This window comes from Gossypium hirsutum, chromosome A04 (genome assembly GCF_007990345.1).
Source record: "Gossypium hirsutum isolate 1008001.06 chromosome A04, Gossypium_hirsutum_v2.1, whole genome shotgun sequence".
NCBI classification, from domain to species: domain Eukaryota; kingdom Viridiplantae; phylum Streptophyta; class Magnoliopsida; order Malvales; family Malvaceae; genus Gossypium; species Gossypium hirsutum.
The window spans coordinates 88,917,811-88,938,379 of NC_053427.1; the positions used below are offsets into that span (position 1 = coordinate 88,917,811).

Below are 20,569 nucleotides of genomic sequence, written 5' to 3' on the forward strand. Positions count from 1 at the left end.
AAAGAAATTATCCTTCAACATCATTTGTCATTATCTTTCATAATTAACTAAAATATGGATTAAACTACCAAAGAAAAACACAAACAAATATTTAAAACATGAGTTGACCTTTATATAAATGATATAAATTATACATGTAACTTCATTAAATATAAAATCAGATTAGTTTATAGGTCTAGTTCAATAATTTAGAATATTAAATTATTATTCTTTTAGATGAACTAAAAACATATAATTTAAAATATATAATTTATTCAACTTTCCAACCTACTGCATTTTTTTTATTTTGCTTAATAAATATGCAAAAAGAAAATGTTATAATTGATAGTGAAATTCATAGTTCACCAACTTAGCCATGGCAGCTTTTATAAAACCCTAAATTTTTTTTTTAAACAAACTCATGTTTAGTACACAAAAGAAAAGCAAAGAGATCTCCATGTTTTTCTCCAACATGTCTAAAGCCAATGTAAGGAAACATGGTATGGAGAAGAAAGGAAAAGAAAAGCCAATGGAAAGTCCAGTGCCGTTGAAGAACTTGAAGAAAATCTACCCTATCGGGTTTCAACGGAGTAGCTCGTCTTTGTCGTTGTCGTCGTTGTCGTTGTCTTTGTCGCAGAACTCGAATGATTCATCGATTACAGATCATTCGAGTACTACACCGTTGGAGCAAAGGATTTCGTTAGCTCTTAGCTTGATCGCGCCTCATCATGAACGGAGAGAGTTCGTCCCGATTGTTAAAAATGTGCGACAAAGCCGACAACCACAACAACAACAAGAACATCCTAACAATGGGGAACTTAGGAGATGCCGTTGGGTTACAAAGAACAGTGGTAAGTTAACAATACCTAGTATTTTATTTTTTTTACGGACAAGTGGTTTTAGTAGTCATACACTATGTACTCCTGTCTGAATATGTAGGGATGGAAAAATAATATCAGCCGACATTATCTTAAATGAGAGTTTTTTTTTTTTTAAAATTGAATTCAAGACGAGATGAATTGTTAATTAAAATGTTTGGGGTTGGATCGAAATCATGAATATGTCTTAAATACATATATTGAAAATTAGGAGAACTGACAATAACCTCGATCATCTTAAAAATAGATATTTATATTAAATATATGATAAAATTATATTTTAATCCATTCGTCTTAAAAAAATTCTAAAAAAACTTATGGATAAATGAAATATCAAATATACTATATAGTTTGATATATTGAACACCAAATTACGAATTGTTTAAGCATATGGTACCAAAAATACTTTTATAGAATCTTAATTTGGCAGTGATCATACAATTAAATTAATGGTTGTCATAATTTAGCTTTTCCAATTCGGAATAATTTGGTCGTTCGATTGATCATTATATTGATAATTGTTAAGAAATGGCTTAAAATTGGTAGTGGATTGTTGTTGTTGGTAGTGGGTTGTTGGTGGTAGTGGATTAGTGGATGGTTGTTGGTGTCCATTTTCAACCACAAATCTTTGCCAAAGTTTTGGACAATTATGTCCTTGAACTCTCTTATAAATAGAGAGGTTCATTAGCCATATTCATCATCCCAAACCAAGAGAGAGCAAAGCTTGTTCTTTGAAAGCTAGGATTTTAGCTTTCGGGTTTTCTATAGGGGTTGAGAGTTGTGAGGTTCTCGGGTTGTGTCTTGAGTGTAAAACACTTGTAATCTTCATCTTGTTATAGTGAAATTTCTTTTCGCCTCTGCCCGTGGACGTAGGCATTAAAGCCGAACCACGTAAATCCTTGTGTTCACTTTATTTTTCGTTCCGGTCAATTTACTTGTAGTCATATCGGAGTTCTCGAATCGATCCTTTCCGCAACAAATTGGTATCAGAGCGTAGTTGAAGGAGTGATAATATTTTCTGAATTGCCCTGTGACTGCAGCTTTGTCTGATCTTTCACATCAGGAAGAAAATATTATCATTCATTCAAAGGTTCCAAATTATGGCTACAAGTGTTTCATCGACTAAGTATGATGTCGAGAAATTTACCGGGAAAAATAGTTTCAGTTTATGGCGCATCAAGATGCGGGCAGTGCTGGTTCAACAAGGATTGCTAAAAGCATTGTCTGGTAAAGATAAATTACCAAGCACGCTTTCGGAAGAGCAAAAGGATGACATGCTAGAAAGAGCACATAGTGCTATTCTGCTATGTCTAGGAGATGAAGTGCTACGAGAAGTAGCGGATGAGAAAACCGCGTCCGGTTTGTGGCTCCGGTTAGAGAGCAAGTACATGACGAAGTCATTGACGAACCGGCTCTACCTCAAGCAAAGACTCTATGCCCTGAAGATGGAGGAAGGTACACCTGTTTCCCAGCACCTGGATAAATTCAATTCCATTATCATGGATTTGAATAATATCGATAACAAAATCGATGATGAGGACCAAGCAATAATTGTTTTGTGTTCTTTGCCTCCCTCGTATGAGAATTTTGTTGATACAATGATGTACGGTCGTGATGACCTGACTCTAGAGGAGGTGAAAAATGCCTTAAGTTCCAGTGAGTTGAGGAAGAAAATCACTGGTAAGGTGGTCGAAAACAATGAAGGCGAAGGCTTGGTTGCTCGAGGAAGATCCAAGGCAAAGGGTGGAAGTTCAAGTAAAAGCCATCCTAGATCGCAGTCCAAGAAGAGAATACAGTGCTACTACTGTAAGAAGTACGGGCACATGAAGGTAGATTGTCCGAAAAGGAAGGAGAAATCAGAATCACAGGAGCAACAAAATGATCGTGCGAATGTAGCTGATGCAGATTCTTCAAGTGATGCCGAGATCGTTCTTGCAGTATCCGACTCTTACGCTGGTGGGAGATGGATTCTTGATACGGGAGCTACATTTCATATAAGTACTTCGAAAGATGCATTCTCAACATACGAGAAGCATTCTGGTTCAGTACTAATGGGAAATGACCACGCATGTCAAGTCATGGGGATTGGCACAGTTCGTATAAAGATGTTTGACGGTATTGTTAGAACTCTAACTGATGTTCGGCACATTCCAGAAATGAAGAAAAATTTGATCTCTTTGAGTACGTTGGACAAGAAAGGCTTTCGGTACTCTGCTGAAGGTGGAGTTCTCAAGGTATTCTCGGGTGCTTTGACTGTGATACGTGGTAATTTGGAGCGGGGCCTTTACTTCCTCGATGGTTCCTCGGTTACAGGTGTTGCGGGAGTGTCATCATCAGATGATCTAGATTCTGACACCACGAAGTTATGGCATATGCGGCTCGGGCATATGAGCGAGAGAGGCTTATCGGTGCTAAGCAAACGAGGATTATTGTCTGGGCAGTGTACAGGAAAGTTGAATTTCTGTGAGCACTGCGTCTTCGGTAAGCAGACTCGGGTAAAGTTCAGCACTGGGATTCACAAGACAAAAGGCACAGTGGATTACTTCCATTCTGACCTTTGGGGCCTTCTCCGACAATTTCTAAAGGTGGTTACAGATATCTGCTTACCTTTATCGATGATTACTCGAGAAAGGTTTGGGTGTATTTTCTGAAGAGCAAGTATGAGGTTCTCATCAACTTCAAGCAATTTAAAGCTTTGATCGAAAATCAAACAGGAAAGAAGATCAAGCGATTCCGGACGGATAATGGCTTGGAGTTTTGCTCAGGTGAATTCAATGAGTTCTGCAAAAATGAAGGAATAGTGAGACACCGCACTGTTCGTCGAACACCACAACAAAATGGAGTTGCAGAACGCATGAATAGAACTCTCTTGGAGCGAGCTCGTTGCATGCGATCAAATGCTGGGCTCGGTGAAGAATTTTGGGCTGAAGCTGTTAATACTGCTTGTTATTTGGTTAACAGATCTCCATCAACAGCTATTGAGCTGAAGACTCCTGAGGAAGTATGGTCTGGTTCTCCTGCTGATTACTCTGGTTTAAGAGTGTTTGGCTGCCCTGCGTATGCTCATGTAAATGAGGGAAACTCAAACCGAGGGCGAAGAAATGCATATTTCTTGGATACGGCCAAGGGGTGAAAGGATACAGGTTGTGGTGTCCTGATCCGGTTTCGTCCAAGTTCATCATCAGCAGAGATGTGACTTTTGATGAGTCATCCATGCTTCGATCCACCACAAATTCCCGGGAAAAGGAGGTGTCAGATAGAATGGGAGATCACGGTGTTGAGAAGCAGGTGGAGTGTCAGGTGGACGCTCCAATTCCTACGGAAGGTACTTCAGTCCAGGATGATCAAGTTGAGGTGCAAGATTCCGATGAAGATGAGTCACCTCAAGAAAAACCATATAGCATTGCCACTGGAAGAACGAAGAGACAAATCAAACCAAATCCGCGTTACGCTAATCTGGTGTCTTTCGCGCTCAGTGTGGCGGAGTCCATTGGTATAGAACCTTCCAGTTATAATGAGGCTGTCACGTGTGATGAGTCGGCACAGTGGGCAATTGCTATGAGTGAGGAGATAGAATCTCTTCACAAGAACCATACTTGGGAGTTGGTTAAGCCGCCAAGTAACCAGAAGATAGTTGGTTGCAAATGGGTCTTCAAGAAAAAGGAAGGCATCCTAGGGGTTGAAGCAACTAGATTCAAGGCACGATTGGTTGCTAAAGGCTTCACTCAGAAAGAGGGGATTGACTACAATGAAGTTTTCTCCCCAGTCGTAAAGCATTCTTCCATTCGTGTATTACTTGCCATGGTGGCCAAGTCTGATCTAGAACTTGAGCAGCTTGACGTAAAAACGGCGTTCTTGCATGGTGAGCTCGAGGAAACAATCTACATGCGTCAACCAGAGGGTTTTACAGTTCCTGGTAAAGAAGACCATGTCTGTCTATTAAAGATGTCTTTATATGGATTGAAACAATCCCCAAGGCAGTGGTACAAGCGGTTTGATAGCTTCATGATTCAGCATGGTTACACAAGATGTGACTATGATGCTTGTGTCTATCATCGGAAGCTCTCAGATGGTTCGCACATTTATTTGTTGCTGTATGTTGATGACATGTTAATTGCTTCCAAAAACATGTCGGAAATCAACAAGTTAAAGTCGCAGTTGAGTGGTGAGTTCGAGATGAAGGATCTGGGTGCTGCCAAGAAAATTTTGGGCATGGATATTCACAGAGATCGCAAGGCGGGCAAGCTTCGTGTGTCGCAGAAGAACTACATTGAAAAGGTTCTTCAACGCTTCGGCATGGATAAAGCGAAAACTGTGAGTACTCCGTTGGCACCACATTTCAAACTCTCTGCAGAGTTGTCACCACAATCTGATGAAGAAAAGCAGCAAATGTCTCACATTCCATACTCGAGTGCAGTTGGAAGCGTGATGTATGCAATGGTTTGCACTCGTCCAGACATTTCACATGCAGTTAGTGTGGTCAGCAGATACATGAGTTGTCCTGGCAAGGAACACTGGCAGGCCGTGAAATGGATTCTCAGGTACTTGAGAGGTTCTGCAGATTTATGCTTGGTATATGATCAGAGTGACTGCACTAGCAGTGTCACGGGCTATGTGGACTCTGATTATGCTGGAGATCTGGACAAAAGAAGATCTCTGACGGGTTATGTTTTCACTTATTCTGGAGGAGCCATTAGTTGGAAAGCTGTGTTACAGTCTACCGTAGCCTTATCTACGACTGAGGCGGAATATATGGCGTTAGCAGAAGCAGTGAAAGAAGCATTGTGGATGAAAGGTCTAGTAAGCAGTTTGGGTTTACAACAGGATTTCACTGTTGTATTTTGCGATAGCCAGAGTGCCATACATCTGACTAAAAATCAGATGTTTCATGAACGGACCAAACACATTGATGTCAGATATCATTTTGTTCGGGAACATGTTACGCAAGGTGACATTGTTATCAGCAAGGTTGCTACCGAGAAGAATCCTGCAGATATGTTAACTAAGGTGATCCCTGCATATAAGTTCAAGCATTGCTTGGACTTGATAGGTATTCGGGATTGATTAGCGCCAGAGAGGCGTTTGGAAGAGGTGATCCAGTTCGAGGAATTCACTATGATGTTCAGCTTGGTAAATTTCAAGCCAAGGTGGAGATTTGTTAAGAAATGGCTTAAAATTGGTAGTGGATTGTTGTTGTTGGTAGTGGGTTGTTGGTGGTAGTGGATTAGTGGATGGTTGTTGGTGTCCATTTTCAACCACAAATCTTTGCCAAAGTTTTGGACAATTATGTCCTTGAACTCTCTTATAAATAGAGAGGTTCATTAGCCATATTCATCATCCCAAACCAAGAGAGAGCAAAGCTTGTTCTTTGAAAGCTAGGATTTTAGCTTTCGGGTTTTCTATAGGGGTTGAGAGTTGTGAGGTTCTCGGGTTGTGTCTTGAGTGTAAAACACTTGTAATCTTCATCTTGTTATAGTGAAATTTCTTTTCGCCTCTGCCCGTGGACGTAGGCATTAAAGCCGAACCACGTAAATCCTTGTGTTCACTTTATTTTTCGTTCCGGTCAATTTACTTGTAGTCATATCGGAGTTCTCGAATCGATCCTTTCCGCAACAATAATGTTCATTATATATATTTAAACAATAATAATAATGGTCATTAATTTTTATCATGAAGCATCTCAACCACTACGGTTTGATAGCTGGTTTTTGGATCTTTGTCCTTCTTAATTAATTTTTAGCTAAAATCCAACCAAAAATCTCCTCAATCTATTTAAACTAGAGACGTTGATCGGTTAAGTTAAGTTCAGATTAAGTTCATATACATATTTAAATTAATTTTTAAATTTAGGTCTAGTCCAATTTAAAAATAAATTTATTTATTTTTATTAAATTCCAATCTAATTTAAGAAAAGTATACCAACTTCAATTTCCATCATTAATGTTTTTGCAATCAAATACTTATTTTTAAAAATATTTTATTTATGTTTAACACTTGTATTTAATTTAGTTTTAAGTATGAATATATATATATAACACTTTATTGCTAATTTGTTGACCATTGCTTTCTGAGTGGTTAAGCTATGGGAATATTGTGAAAAAATTCGAAGTCAAATTAAACTGAAAAGATAGAACACCTGCAATATTCAGACAATCTAATTAGTCAACAGGAAACTTGTCTTTGTCACCTATCATTGTCTTGCAGTTGAGACTTCTCTAATCTCTACATAAATTCAAAAGAACATATTTATTTATATTTATATAGGTACTCTCCTATAGAAACTGAGAAATACGTAAGGATTTAAATAGGTTTAATTCTGGTTTTAGTCCCTTTACTTTTTCAGATAAGAGTATTATAGAGATTGCATTTTGTCTCCTCTACTAAAAAATAGATAAATTAGTCCCTATTTATTAAATCAAAGAGCAAGTTGGTCTTTTAGTTAAAATTTTTTATCAATTTCTATTGTTAAATATTGGTCCTATACATTAACATGAGGTACACATGCTGATTATTCCGTCAATCACACCAATTTTTAACTTTACAAATGGATAAAATTTTTACATACAAGGACTAATTTGTCCTTTTTTAAATAGAAAGAGAAAAAATACAATTTAAATCCTAATAACCTCCATGATACTGATATCAACATCTAACTATTTGAATTTTTAGCATTTAAATTTCGGTAAAACTAACAAAAGTTTTCTTGATGCAGATAAAGTATACATATCATTTCATGATGAACAATGGGGAGTTCCAGTTTATGATGACAAGTGAGTTTTTCTAATTCAATAAAATCACAATTATTTTCACTAAATTATGATTTTTTTGATATCTTAACAGCCAATTATTCGAACTGCTTGCCTTGTCCGGTATGTTGATGGATTACAATTGGACCGAAATTTTGAAAAAAAAGGAACTTTATAGGTATATTATTCCTCGATTTTCATTTAAAGAATATATAAATTCTAATTCAATTATACACATTTTCATGCTTTTGTATCAGATTCTAAATTTATATTCCGTCACGATTTATTTTAATGTGCTATTGGTATTACATAAAATGTTAATTTGTCGTTAAGATTAAGTGACTAGAGACTTGTTCAATTTTTTAGTTAACACTGATCTCATATTTAATCTCTGTCGTATCAAGAAAAATTATGTGATTAGATTAATTTAGTGATATTATTAAAATATGTATAATTCAAGGTGAATATTGAACTAAAGATTTCCATTATTTATTATTATAATAATTTTACAGAGAAGCTTTTGCTGGGTTTGATCCTGAAATTGTTGCAAAAATGGGGGATAAAGAAATCAATGAGGTATCATCAAACAAAGCTATTATGTTGGTTGAGAGCAGAATAAGGTGCATAATACACAATGCCAAATGCATACAAAAGGTAAGTTTGTGGATTTTAGGATTCGAATTTTAATAGAGCTTCGGGTTTATTGCATTGCGTTACATTTTTCTTAGCATGGGAATAGGGAAATAGTTGCAGATGTTGGAATTCGAATTCCGAACCTAATGAATGCTCCTTCTTAAAGGTGGTTGCATGAACCAATTAAGCTTCGGGTTCATTGTGTTGTAGTTTTTTTTTTTTAGCTCGAGAATAGGAAAAATGGTTGTAGATGCTTAGATCATGTTTGGCTCAAGTGGTTCCCAACTTGCACTCATGCTTATGTAAGGCATGGGTTCAAATCTCATCGATTCCAAACTCTCCAGTTTCTTTGATGGTTCTTCTATTTAACTTAGTGAACGGTCACCTTTTTAAGCACTCAGATTCTCGATAGGGTTGAGAGGCAATCCCAAATTAGAGAAAAGGGTCTTTGATATGTTAGAATTTGAATTCCAAACCTATTGAATGATTCTTTTTAAGGGTGGCGGATCTTGAAACTAAGTTTTGAGAGCTAACTAAAATGTTCAAACATTTTAGGACTTTAACGAGATATTTTCAAAAAAAATTGGGAGTCTAATTAAAAGTATTGAAAAAATTGTGAGATTAACAAGAACTTCTAAAAAAAATCAAAAGAGCATAATTAAAATTTTCAAAAACCTTTTAGCATGGGAATAAAATATAAAATTGCAGATGGTAAGATTCGAACTCCAAATCTATTGAATACTTTTTTTTTTCTTGCATATGATTGCGTAAACCGAGTGAAATAAACTTCAAATTTATTACTCAATTAATTACACTAAATAATTTTCTTTACCCAAATACACAGATTGTGAGAGAATATGGATCTTTTAGTAGCTTCATGTGGGGTTATATGAATCATAAACCCCAAATTAACAAATACAAGTACCCAAGAAATGTTCCTCTTAGAACCCCAAAAGCTGAAGCCATTAGCAAGGACCTATTGAAACGAGGATTCCGATTCGTTGGGCCAGTCATCGTTTATTCATTCATGCAAGCTGCCGGGTTGACTATCGATCATCTCATCGGATGTTTTAGACACAAAGAATGTGTTGCCCTTGCCGAGAGACCTTGGAGACACATTTAAAAATCTATGTCTATTCGGATAAGGTATGTGTCCGACAAGTATACGGATAGTTTGCTTTTAACATCTTTACTAACTCTCTTTAAATCTCTCTCTTCCACCTTTTTTGTATATGTACACCGATGATTCATAAAGCTTCATGGCTTATGTAATTGTTTTGCATATTCAATTAAATACAAAGCTTGGATTTTATTGTTTTAATGAAATGTTATTTGGATTCTGGGTCGATGTTATATGTATTATTTACATTTAAGAGTGAGTATCAAATACATATATATATCTTCATGTATCCATAGGCAAATATAAAAGGGCAAACAGGGATCTTAATCCCCTAAATGAAAAAATTAGTGTAGTTTTCTCACTAATGATTAAATTATAAGTTGATATATGGTAAAATTGCATTTCACTCTCAAAATAAAAGAAAAAATGTTGTTTAAGTCCTTTAAAAAAACTTGATAGCAACTCTCACATTTGGGCCTTAGTCCTTTAAAATTGTTGAGTAAGATTTGTTTTGTTGTTGTCAAAATAGAATGTCGATATTGGCAAGAAAAGAGAGAGAAATAGAACACACAGTGGAAACCCTTTCGGGGAAAAAACTACGGGCAAAGGAGAAGAAAATTTACTATGTCTCGAATTTGAATGATTACAAGGAATATAGATTGCGTCTATTTATAGGTTTAGAAAACATTATTCTAATCAACATCTAATAGAAGTAATGCAGTAAGGTTGAAACACCTTATTCAAATCAATATCAAACAAAGGAAGTAAACTTTTATACGAATTCTTCTTATGCAGCCTGTACCCCCTATCTTGCCCCTATGTTTTCAATGTTCGGGTGTTTCACCTTGACGGTGCTTTAGTTGTTCTTTGCATGTACTAGTTTGTTCTTATGGAGGTTTCGCTCTTGTAATAAAACTTATCTTATAGCCGAGAAAAAAAAACTCACATTAGGGTTTGAATTTTTTTATCCAAAGTAGTCTCTAAAAATGGTATTGTTCCCACATCGGGGCTTGAAATTTTTTTGTCCAAATTAGTCATTGAACTTGACAAGTGTTCTCATATCGGGGTTTGAACTTGACAATTATTCTGACATTGGGGCTTACACTTTAGGGTTTTCAAGAAAATATCAAGAGCTAACTCAGACAAAAAAAAAAAAAAGTTCAAGCCTCAATGTGGGAACGATTCTCTAAACTTGGATACAAAAAGTTTAGGCCTTAATGTAAGAATAATTGTCAAATTTAGAGACTAATTTGAATAAAAAAAAGATTTAGGCACTAACGTGGAAGTAGTTGGCAAGTCCAAGCCCCAAAAAGTAATTTAACCTTTTAAAAAATGGTGTAGTTATAAATATATATCATTAAGTTATTCTTTTTGGCCTCTCAAAAATTTATAATTCAATTATGGTCCCTAAAATATTGATAGATTAGCCCTTGCTTATACCTTTACTAACATTTGAATATATGTTGGATATAAATATCCGACATAAATACTTAAACGGAAGCTTATTTAATATGAGTATATTTAGGATAATGATGATTATGTGATTTGATACATTAATAGAATAATTGCAAAGGTATTACATTGTTAATCTCGTTTTTGTCCAAATGAAGACAAGCTATCAAAGGTTGTCCACAAATTTCATACCGGTTGTTAGAAAGATTAGGTATAGACGATAATTGTTCATAAGGGAACCAATTATTAAATATAAAAACATTAAAAATTTACTTATTTAATTACTAGTTAATTAAAGGTTAAAATATAAATTAAGTCCCTGTACACTTCATAAATTTGGAATTTAAGTCCTATACTTTACATATTTTAGAATCCAGGTCCAACTATTAATATTGTTAAAATTATTTTGTTAGATTTAAGTTCATTGCTACGCTATTTTTTTAGTTACATGGCTACAAAGTGATTATTTTTTTTTATTTCAAAATATCGCACCAACAAATTTTAACTTGATTTTTGAAATCCAAAAAGTAGAGAGACTACATAACTGGAAATAAAAGTATAGGAACAAAAATCCAAATTTGTGAAGAGTATAGGGACTTATGACATATTTCAACCTTAATTAAATTCTGTTAATAGGTGTGTCATTTTCGGTCGAGTGTGAAGAATGCAAGAGACGACTACCCATTATTTTTAGCGATAATAATGGAGAAATGACGAAAGGAACAATGATTTATGTGATTTGATTTGTCGGTTGTGTTTACGTATACAAGTTCTGACACCACAATTAAATCCAAGTAACATAGCTTGAGTTTGAACTTTAAAGGCATCCATCTATTTATAAATGTAGTCGTTATTTTATTTTATCTAATTATTTTCATTATTAATATTTTGTGTAATTGTTCGCAATAACAATTATTACATCTGTAATCCTTGTGCCTAAGTATGCGTAGATATTACAGAAGCGGCTATTGCGATAAGAACTTTAGGCATCACTCTATAAACGGTGAAGCATTACTTGAATACCGTGTTGTGGTTGAAGCGTGATTATAGGAAACGGTGCATGAACGTAGGCCGGCGAGAGAGTAAAGGCGTAGCGTTGGAGAATCATTGAGAGAGCGATCTTTGTTTCAGTGGTTGCAAAGCTCATACCGACGCAAGATCGAGGTCCCATCGAAAAGGGAATGAATGCTACTGAGTTGTATTTGGTAGCACTGGCGATGCCTTCGGTGAATCTCTCTGGTTTGAAAAGATGTACATCGTCTCCCCATAATTGAGGGTCGTGGTGAAGTGCCATGATTGGGATCATTACCTCCATATTTGCAGGCAAAACGAGCCTTCCCAATTGAGCTTCTTTTCCGACCTTTCGGATTACAGCAGATACAGGAGAATACAATCTCAGGGTTTCGTTGATGACCATGTTCATCTGCCACCAAAACCAATTTCATTTATTAAATACAAGGTCAATTTTGAGTATAAATCAATTTGAGTTCAAGTTTTTGTTAATCAAGCAGGGATTAATTTTAGTTTGGATTAATAGTCGAATTTTCGGGTTTGTGTCAAATTTGAAATCTCTACTCAACCCTGATTCTTAACTAGAAGTACAATATGCTAGTAAAACTCTTAGAGATTGCAGATTTCCTTACAATTTTTAGTTTGGAAATGCCTTCGGAATTAGGATTTCGGTCACCGAATGCCTCGAAAACCTCTCGTCTTGTTTTTTCTTGCCATTCAGTATGAATTGCTAAAACTAAGACCGTCCATGCCAACAAGGAATTAGTTGTTTCTTGACCAGCAAAATAGAATGTTTTACACTCATCCACTAGATCCTCGACGGAAAATCGATTTTTCTCGTCAGAATCACGATAAGCATTTATAAGCAATCCCAGAAATCATTGCCGAAATTGTCGGATTCTCCAACCGATACATTCTTTTCCCTTCTCTTAACCATTTCCATCACACGGTCATGTATTCCTTTAGCAAGTTTCTCCGATTCTATTTCATCCGCAGTTTTCCATATCATGCTGTAAAAGAAGACAAAGATATAAGCTTAGATATGTTAATTGGATGACTAGAGCTAGTTTTTGTTCAGGTCAATTTGAGTGAGAATTGAGAAGCCATAAACACGGAGGAGCATACCTGATGCCAGGAATCTTAGTTTTGTAGTAATTGTTGATGACTAGTATCGATAATCTCGTCAACATCTCGAAAATCTTCTTCCCTTCCAAGTAATTGCTACCGAAAGCCGTTCTCGATATCACTTCCGCAGTCAACAACCTAAACTCCTCAAACACTTCCATCTCTTCACCTTCTCGGCCTTTCCACTTCTCCAACATCGTCTCCACGCTAGCAATCACTGCTGGATTCATATTCTACCACCCAAAAAGAAAAAAAAGAAAAAAAAAACCATCAATGTCCTTTTTTTTCAGTCACAGATAAATTCGAAGACTTACTTTTAAACTCTCTCCATGAAAGGCATGATTCGCCAACTTCCTTTGCCTCACCCATTTCGCACCTTCTGTCGCCACGAGTCCGTCACCTAGAATCTTATAAATAAAACTCGAATCATCCTTCCGTTTCGGGAAAGACCCGTCGTTGCTTTTCAGTATCTCTTTGATTATTTCGGGTTCGGATATCACCAGTTGAGCTTGATTTCCCTCCCATGTAAGATAAATATTCCCTAAATATTAAAAAAAAACATTTTCAAATGAAAATCATATATATATATGAAAAAGAACATGTAAATCATCATCACCATAAGTGTTGATCCATGAATGGATATGAGGAATAATTCTTGGGACTATATTATGTGTTAAGGAAGCCATGGGTTTGCTTAAAGCTTCGAATCTAAAACGAGAAGAGGCTTTGTTGTTGCCATGGATGAACTCATATGGAGGTCCTTTGATTCCTTGTAAACTCAGTGCTTTTTGTATTTTCAAAGGCGTCCACCAATATTTGTGAAGGAATTTCAATAGAAATAAGCTTAAAGAACTTGCGAGGAAGATTAAAAACTTGGATGTTGAATCCATTTTTGGTATCTTTAACAATGAATTCAAATGTTTCCGATTATACATATATATAATTATGATGACTCTCTTTCTCTTTATTATAATAGGTACAATTTTGGTTTTGGTCCCTCTAGATATTCAAATTTGTGATTTAATCTGTATATTTGAATTTGATATAATTTGATGTTCTATTTTTATAATGTCTCGAATTGTTGATTTTGGGTTGGGTTAATTTGGGTTTTAAAATTTTCGAATTGGATTCAGTTAATTTCGAGTTTGAGTCAATTTTGAGTTTAGAATTATTTTGGATTCAAGTCATTCCAAGTGTAGATCATTTGGTTTTGAGGCTGGAGTTTATGAGTTTGGGTCATGTCAGATTTTGGTTACTTCAAGTTCGGATGATTACAGGTTTGAGGCTCAAGTTTTTCAACCTGGGTCATTATTGATTCAAGTTTGAGTCATTTCGATTTAGAACTATCGATTTAGTAAGTCAGGTTGATTTTGGATAAAGGCAATTCAAGTTTTAAAGGTTTTGGATTCGAGTCATTTCAAGTTTGATTCATTCGGGTCAATTTTGGTTTTCGACCCTCTATATATTCAAATTTTGTGATTTAATTTGATATAATTTTATTTTTTTATAATATCTAGAACTATCTTCAGCGGGTCAAGTTGATTTTCGGCCAGGTCAATTCAAGTTTTAAAATTTTTAGATCATTTTGGATAAGGTAATTCGGGTTTGGATTGTTTTATATTTAAGTCATTTCAAATTTGGGTAATTCAAGTTTGAGGCTTGAGTTTATCAAAATAGTTGAATATAGATTTGTATCATTTCAAAACTTAAAAATTTTATCGAGAAACTTTGAAATTTTCTTGCATTGTTGATGTCATTTGAATTTAGAATCTTGTTTTTGATTTATAGGATAAATCCAAAATCAGTCGATAGAAGAAATTTAAAAAATAAATATACCCATTTCATGAAACAAGAAAGAAAAAAACAGACATAAAGTCCAAATTTCCTGGAAAATGTCATAAGTCGAAGACTTATAAGACAAATAATATACAACGTTTGACATTTACAATTTTAACCTTAATATAATCTTCCAATCATCATCAACCCAATGTCTTGCTTTGCTATTTTGTCTTTGACCTGTTGGAGCTTGAAACATTATGGTGAGTTTGTATACAGGAGGGAAGGCAAAATTAAAAAAATTAGGGGACCAGAATTAAATTATAAATTTTTTAAAATATTATTTTATATTTTTTAATTTAATAAATAGTCAATTAAATAAATTCTCGAGCAACTTGTCAACCATCAATATCTTGATTCTAATACGATTCAATCTTTATTCTCTAAACATTCCACGTAACTTAGTTTCCGAACACATATTGAATCTCTATATTTGTTGCAACTAAATCCCATTAAAAAAATTTGCACACATGCAATGTTACTTTCGTTGTTACTCGAGGCGTTGTAACACTCAATAAGTATGTCTTGATAAGTCGAGAGTGTTAAGAATGCAAGAGACAACCACCCATTATTTTTAATAGCGATAATAACGGAGAAATACTGAAAGATACAAAGATTTACGTGATTTGATTGGTCAGTTGTGTTTATATTTATCAAATTGTTGACCAAGATTTAAAGAAATAGATTTAAATAAATATTTGGGAGTTAAATCGTAGCTTTCGAATCACGGGTTTAAATAAAAGTAGCAACTGAATCGTTATTTTACTTATAGATTTTAGAGTAATTGATTGCAATAACAATTATTACCTTTGCAATCCAGACGTTGAAGTATGCTTAGACATTTATATAAGCAATTATTACGGTAATAACTTCAGGCATCACCCTATAAAGGATGAAGCATTACTTGAATTCCGTGTTGTGGTTGAAGCGTGATTACAGGAAATGGCGCATGAACGTAGGTCGGGGAGAGAGTAAAGGCGTAGCGTTGGAGAATCATTGAGAGAGCAACCTTTGTTTCTGTGGTTGCAAAGCTCATGCCAACGCAAGATCGAGGTCCCATTGAAAAGGGAATGAATGCTGCAGAGTTGTATTTGGTAGCACTAGCGATGCCTTCAACGAATCTCTCCGGTTTGAAAAGATGTACATCGTCTCCCCATAGTTGAGGGTCATGGTGAAGTGCTATGATTGGGATCAATATCTCCAGATTTGCAGGCAAAACAAGTTTTCCCAATCGAACTTCTTTTTTGATCTGTCGGATCACGGCAGCTACAGGAGAATACAATCTCAAAGTTTCATTGACAACCATGTTCATCTGCCACCAAAATAAGTTTCATTTATTAAATAATAGTCAGGAGCGAATTCATAAAATTTTTTAAGGGTCAGAAATTATATATTTCCATAAGAGGTATAATGCAATTTCACCATTGTATTAGTTAATATCTTTATATATTTTTAAAAAATTGAATCAAAATTTTATCATATTTGAAGAGACAAAGTGTAATTTATCATGTATTAGAAGGTAAAAAATGCATTTTTCTCATTTTAAGGTGGCCAAGGCCACTACCTGTCCTCCTTGACATTGCCCCTAATACTAGTAAATAAACACCTTACTAGTACAAACATAAGTTGGCAATCAGGTTGAGAGTAATTTTTTGCTTGCCCTCTACCCTAAACTTGTCAATGGATGAATCAAATTGGTTTTTGATCGAATCAATTTGGGTTAGATTTAGGGTATGTGTCAATTTTGGATTTTGGTCACTCTTTGTCCAATTTAGTTGAGTTTGAGGATTGAAGTTTTTTTAGTTAGGAGTTCATGTACTTCAAATTTAGATCATTTTGGGTTGTTTATTCTGATCATTTTAGGTTTGAGATATTTTTGGTTTGAGTTAACTTTGAATTTAGATTCAAATTATTGACATTTTATGATAAAATCGAGCCGAGTTAAATCTACTTAACCAAAGGCCAGAATGGTCTAAATCTGAACTTAACCCAACTTGTTTTGACCATAAACCATGTACAACCCAAACTCGCCCAACTCTAGTTTGAAAATGACTTCAATCATAAATAACATATGAACTAAAAATGATATAAACCTCAAATAACTTAAACTCAAAACTAACCTAAATTTGAAATGATTCGAATTCAAAATGATCAAAAAAATTAAAAAGCCAAATTGGCCCGTCTAAATTGACCTAACTTGAAACTAACCCAACCTGATCGATTGAATAAAAGTACAATGCACTATTGAAATTGATAGAGATTGTGAATTTACTTACAATTTTTAATTTGGCAATGCCTTCAGAATTAGGATTTTGGTCCCCAAATACCTCAAACACCTCTTGCCTTGTTTTTTCTTGCCATTTAGTATGAATTGCTAAAACAAGGATCGTCCACGCAAGCAAGGAGTTGGTTGTTTCTTGACCGGCAAAGTAGAATGTTTTGCACTCATCCACTAGATCCTCGATGGAAAATCGGTTTTTCTCGTCGGAATCACGATAAGCATTTATTAGTAATCCTAGAAAATCATTGCCAAAACCGTCAGCTTCTCCTGTCTCTACTTTCTTTTCCCTTCTCTTAACCATTTCCATCACACAATCATGAATTCCATTAGCAAGTTTCTCTGATTCTATTTCATCCGCGGTTTTCCATATCTTGCTGTAAAAGAAAACAAAGGTATAAGCTTAAACCTTTCAATTGAGTGGATCCGTTGGTTTTTAGTTGAGTCAATTTGGATTGAATCACTTTTTAGTTCATTTTAATTTGGGTCAATTTGATGTTCGAATTATTTCAGGGTTTTGATTAAATTTGAATTTGGTATATTGTTCATAGGCTGGACAATTCATCCAAAATGGAAGGCTCGCATGAAATATTGGAGGTATTGGACAAAATTACAATGCTAAAAATTAGACGAATTTAAAAGATGAGTCAAGCTTGAGTTTCAACATTCAATGTCTATGCCTGTCTCAACTTGTTTTATACTTCTGTAATATATTTTTATTTTGCTTTTCTATATTATGTAATTTATATCATATAAAATTAAATATATAATAATAGAATACTACGTAAACATTAAAATATATATTAAGTTGAGTAAATTTAAAATTTTAATAAAATAAAAACATCTAAAATATTAAATTAATATTAATATTTTTTAAGAAATAATATTGGTGGATCTAAAACAAACTTCGATTAGTCATTTACAAAAATGAACAAGATTGGACAAATTTTTATGCTTATATTTCTAGTTAGGCTAAGCTTGGGTAAAAATAAAATATATTAATATCATATATAGGATTAGCTCAACCCATGAATTCCTCTAGATTTTAGTCATTCCATGTTCAAGTTTAAAGTTTTTTTTTATTAAATCTTAACTCAATTGACATGGGTATTGTTGCCAATGCACGAGGACGCGGGCTCGAGTGTAATGAAACACATTATCCTCTTATCTATGGGTTGGAGAGGGGTTATGAATAGTTCTAGGTAGACCTAGGTCCACCCGAAATTTGAGAGGGTTTAGATAAAAAAATTAGGCCAAAAAAATTAGGCCCGTTTAAAATATGGGTCGAGCTTGAGCTTGAACATTCAAAGCCCAAGCCCAATTTGATCTAACTCATTTTTAAGTTCATAGTACTTTATATTATGTTATTTTTATATATTATGTAATTTAGAACACATTAAAAAAATAAACTTATACTAAATATATAATACTACTCTAATGATGTTAAGATGACTATATAAAAGTCTTTTGCAAATATGGGTGTGTTTGGGCAAAATTTTAAGCTCATATTTTAGGTCGGGATGAGCTTGGAAAAACATAAAGTATGTTAATATTATACTTAGATCCGACCCGATCTGGCCCATGAGTTTCTCTAGTTCTATATATTGTGTAAAAAAACAGATATAATCAGACTATGTAATAAGATTGTTCAAAAAAAAGCTTAGGTTTTTCAATTGGGGTCTTCAGGAGTTCGAGTCATTTGAGTTTTGATGGGTTGATGTTTAAATTATTTCAAATTAATTGTCTGGGTAAATTTAGATTATGATGGTTGACTTTTTATGGTTGGATGGAGTTTAGGTTGAAATTGATCAAGTCAAATTATCTAGTTGGAGTAGAATTAAGATATCTAAGCTATGGTGGCTGTGGATGAAAAAATGGATGAAGCTACCTGATGCCAGGAATAGGAGTTTTGAAATAATTTCGACTAACTAGTATCGCCAATTTCGTCAACATGTCGAAAATCTTCTTCCCTTCCAAGTAATTACTACCGAAAGCCGTTCTCGATATAACTTCTGAAGTCAACAACCTGAACTCGTTAAACACTTCGATCTCTTCGCCTTCTCGACCTTTCCACTTCTCCAACATCGTCTCAACGCTAGCAATCACTGCTGGATTCATATTCTGCCATACACACACACACACACACCATCCATCCATGTTACGTCGCGTTTATCGTGATTACAGATATAAATTCAAAGCCTTACTTTCAAGCTCTCTCCATGGAAAGCATGATTCGCCAACTTCCTTTGCTTCGCCCATTTCGCACCTTCGGAGGTCACGAGGCCTTCCCCGACGATCTTATGAATAATACTCGAATCATCCTTCCTTTTCGGAAAAGACCCGTCGTTGGTTTTCAGTATCTCTTTGATTAATTCGGGTTCGGATATCACCAGTTGAGCTCGATTCCCCTCCCACGTAAGATAATTTTGCCCTATTTTTTTTTTTAAAAAAAAAAGAGAAATGATTAACATTTTCAAATGAGAATTATAGACATATGAAAAAGAACATGTAAATCATCATCACCATAAGTGTTGATCCATGAATGAATCTGAGGAATAACTCTGGGGACTATATTATGAGTTAAGGAAGCCATGGGTTTGCTTAAAGCTTCGTATCTGAAACGGGTAGAGGCTTTGTTGTTGCCATGGATGAACTCATATGGAGGTCCTTTGATTCCTTGTAAACTCAGTGCTCTTTGTATCTTAAAAGGTATCCACCAGAATTTATGAAGGAATTTCAATAGAAATAAGGTTAAAGAACCTGCCAGAAAGATTAAAAGCCTTGCTGTTGAATCCATTCTCCTCTGTTTAAGAATGAATTCAGATGTTGATGTACATATATACATTTAAAAGCTGAAGTGAAGACAAATAAGAAAGTTTAAATTCATTGAAACTTAATTTAATTGATATTTGACATCATGTGGATAAAAAAAATTAATTTCAAATAAAAAAGTTTCTAAAAATAATAGTTTGAGTTGTCATCCATCCACTCCCTAAATTTTCAGCAATAAAAAATATATGGTGATATGAAACTATGAAATTGTATTATGTCATTGATTTTTTTTAAAATTAATAATTTTTTATAATATTTTTCAAATGATGATATGGGATAATCTTAAAGTATTAAGATATCCAAATTAAAGGATTCAATTGAAAAAATTATCAAATTTCAAATTTGGACTAAGAAATTTTGTTAAATTCAAACAATTTATCCCTAAAAGATTTTATTGCATCGTGGTTGTAATGTAATTTAGAACCTAATGGACGGATCCAAATCAGTCCATAAATATATATATAATCAAAATTTCCCATTTCTTGAAACAAGAAAAACAAGTAAAAGAACAGACACAACATCCAAATTGCATGGAAAATGTCATACATTAAATGTTTGTAAGACAAATAATGAAACATCATTTATACACTTTACATCTTAACCGTAATAGTTAATATAATCTTCTAGTAATCTTCAATCTAATGTCATGTTTGGTATTTAGTCATTGTCTTGCAACCTG

General features: G+C 34.4%; 4 protein-coding genes across 4 annotated transcripts; 1 reads left to right on the forward strand and 3 right to left on the reverse strand.

Annotated features, from left to right (window-relative positions):
• Positions 1-406: 406 nt before the first annotated feature.
• On the forward strand, positions 407-9,584 carry LOC107934895 (DNA-3-methyladenine glycosylase 1). Its single transcript, XM_016867413.2, has 5 exons — positions 407-830; positions 7,570-7,627; positions 7,698-7,781; positions 8,116-8,257; positions 9,081-9,584. Exons 1-5 carry the CDS (start codon positions 437-439, stop codon positions 9,357-9,359), a joined length of 957 nt encoding a protein of 318 aa, XP_016722902.1. The 5' UTR covers positions 407-436; the 3' UTR covers positions 9,360-9,584.
• Positions 9,585-11,657: 2,073 nt separating this feature from the next.
• On the reverse strand, positions 11,658-13,834 carry LOC107934897 (cytochrome P450 CYP749A22-like). Its single transcript, XM_041111804.1, has 5 exons — positions 13,561-13,834; positions 13,259-13,485; positions 12,945-13,177; positions 12,452-12,829; positions 11,658-12,231 (listed from the first exon to the last, which is right to left on the reverse strand). The coding sequence occupies exons 1-4, from the start codon at positions 13,832-13,834 to the stop codon at positions 12,679-12,681; spliced, it is 885 nt and encodes a 294-aa protein (XP_040967738.1). The 3' UTR covers positions 11,658-12,231; positions 12,452-12,678.
• On the reverse strand, positions 11,803-12,225 carry LOC121228122 (cytochrome P450 CYP749A22-like). The gene has a single exon (XM_041111271.1). The coding sequence runs from the start codon at positions 12,223-12,225 to the stop codon at positions 11,803-11,805; it is 423 nt and encodes a 140-aa protein (XP_040967205.1).
• A 1,650-nt stretch (positions 13,835-15,484) lies between the features above and the next one.
• Positions 15,485-19,868, reverse strand: LOC107934898 (cytochrome P450 CYP749A22). The gene is made up of 5 exons (XM_016867415.2): positions 19,582-19,868; positions 19,263-19,489; positions 18,947-19,179; positions 17,057-17,435; positions 15,485-16,092 (listed from the first exon to the last, which is right to left on the reverse strand). Exons 1-5 carry the CDS (start codon positions 19,853-19,855, stop codon positions 15,664-15,666), a joined length of 1,542 nt encoding a protein of 513 aa, XP_016722904.2. The 5' UTR covers positions 19,856-19,868; the 3' UTR covers positions 15,485-15,663.
• Between the last annotated feature and the right edge of the window lie 701 nt (positions 19,869-20,569).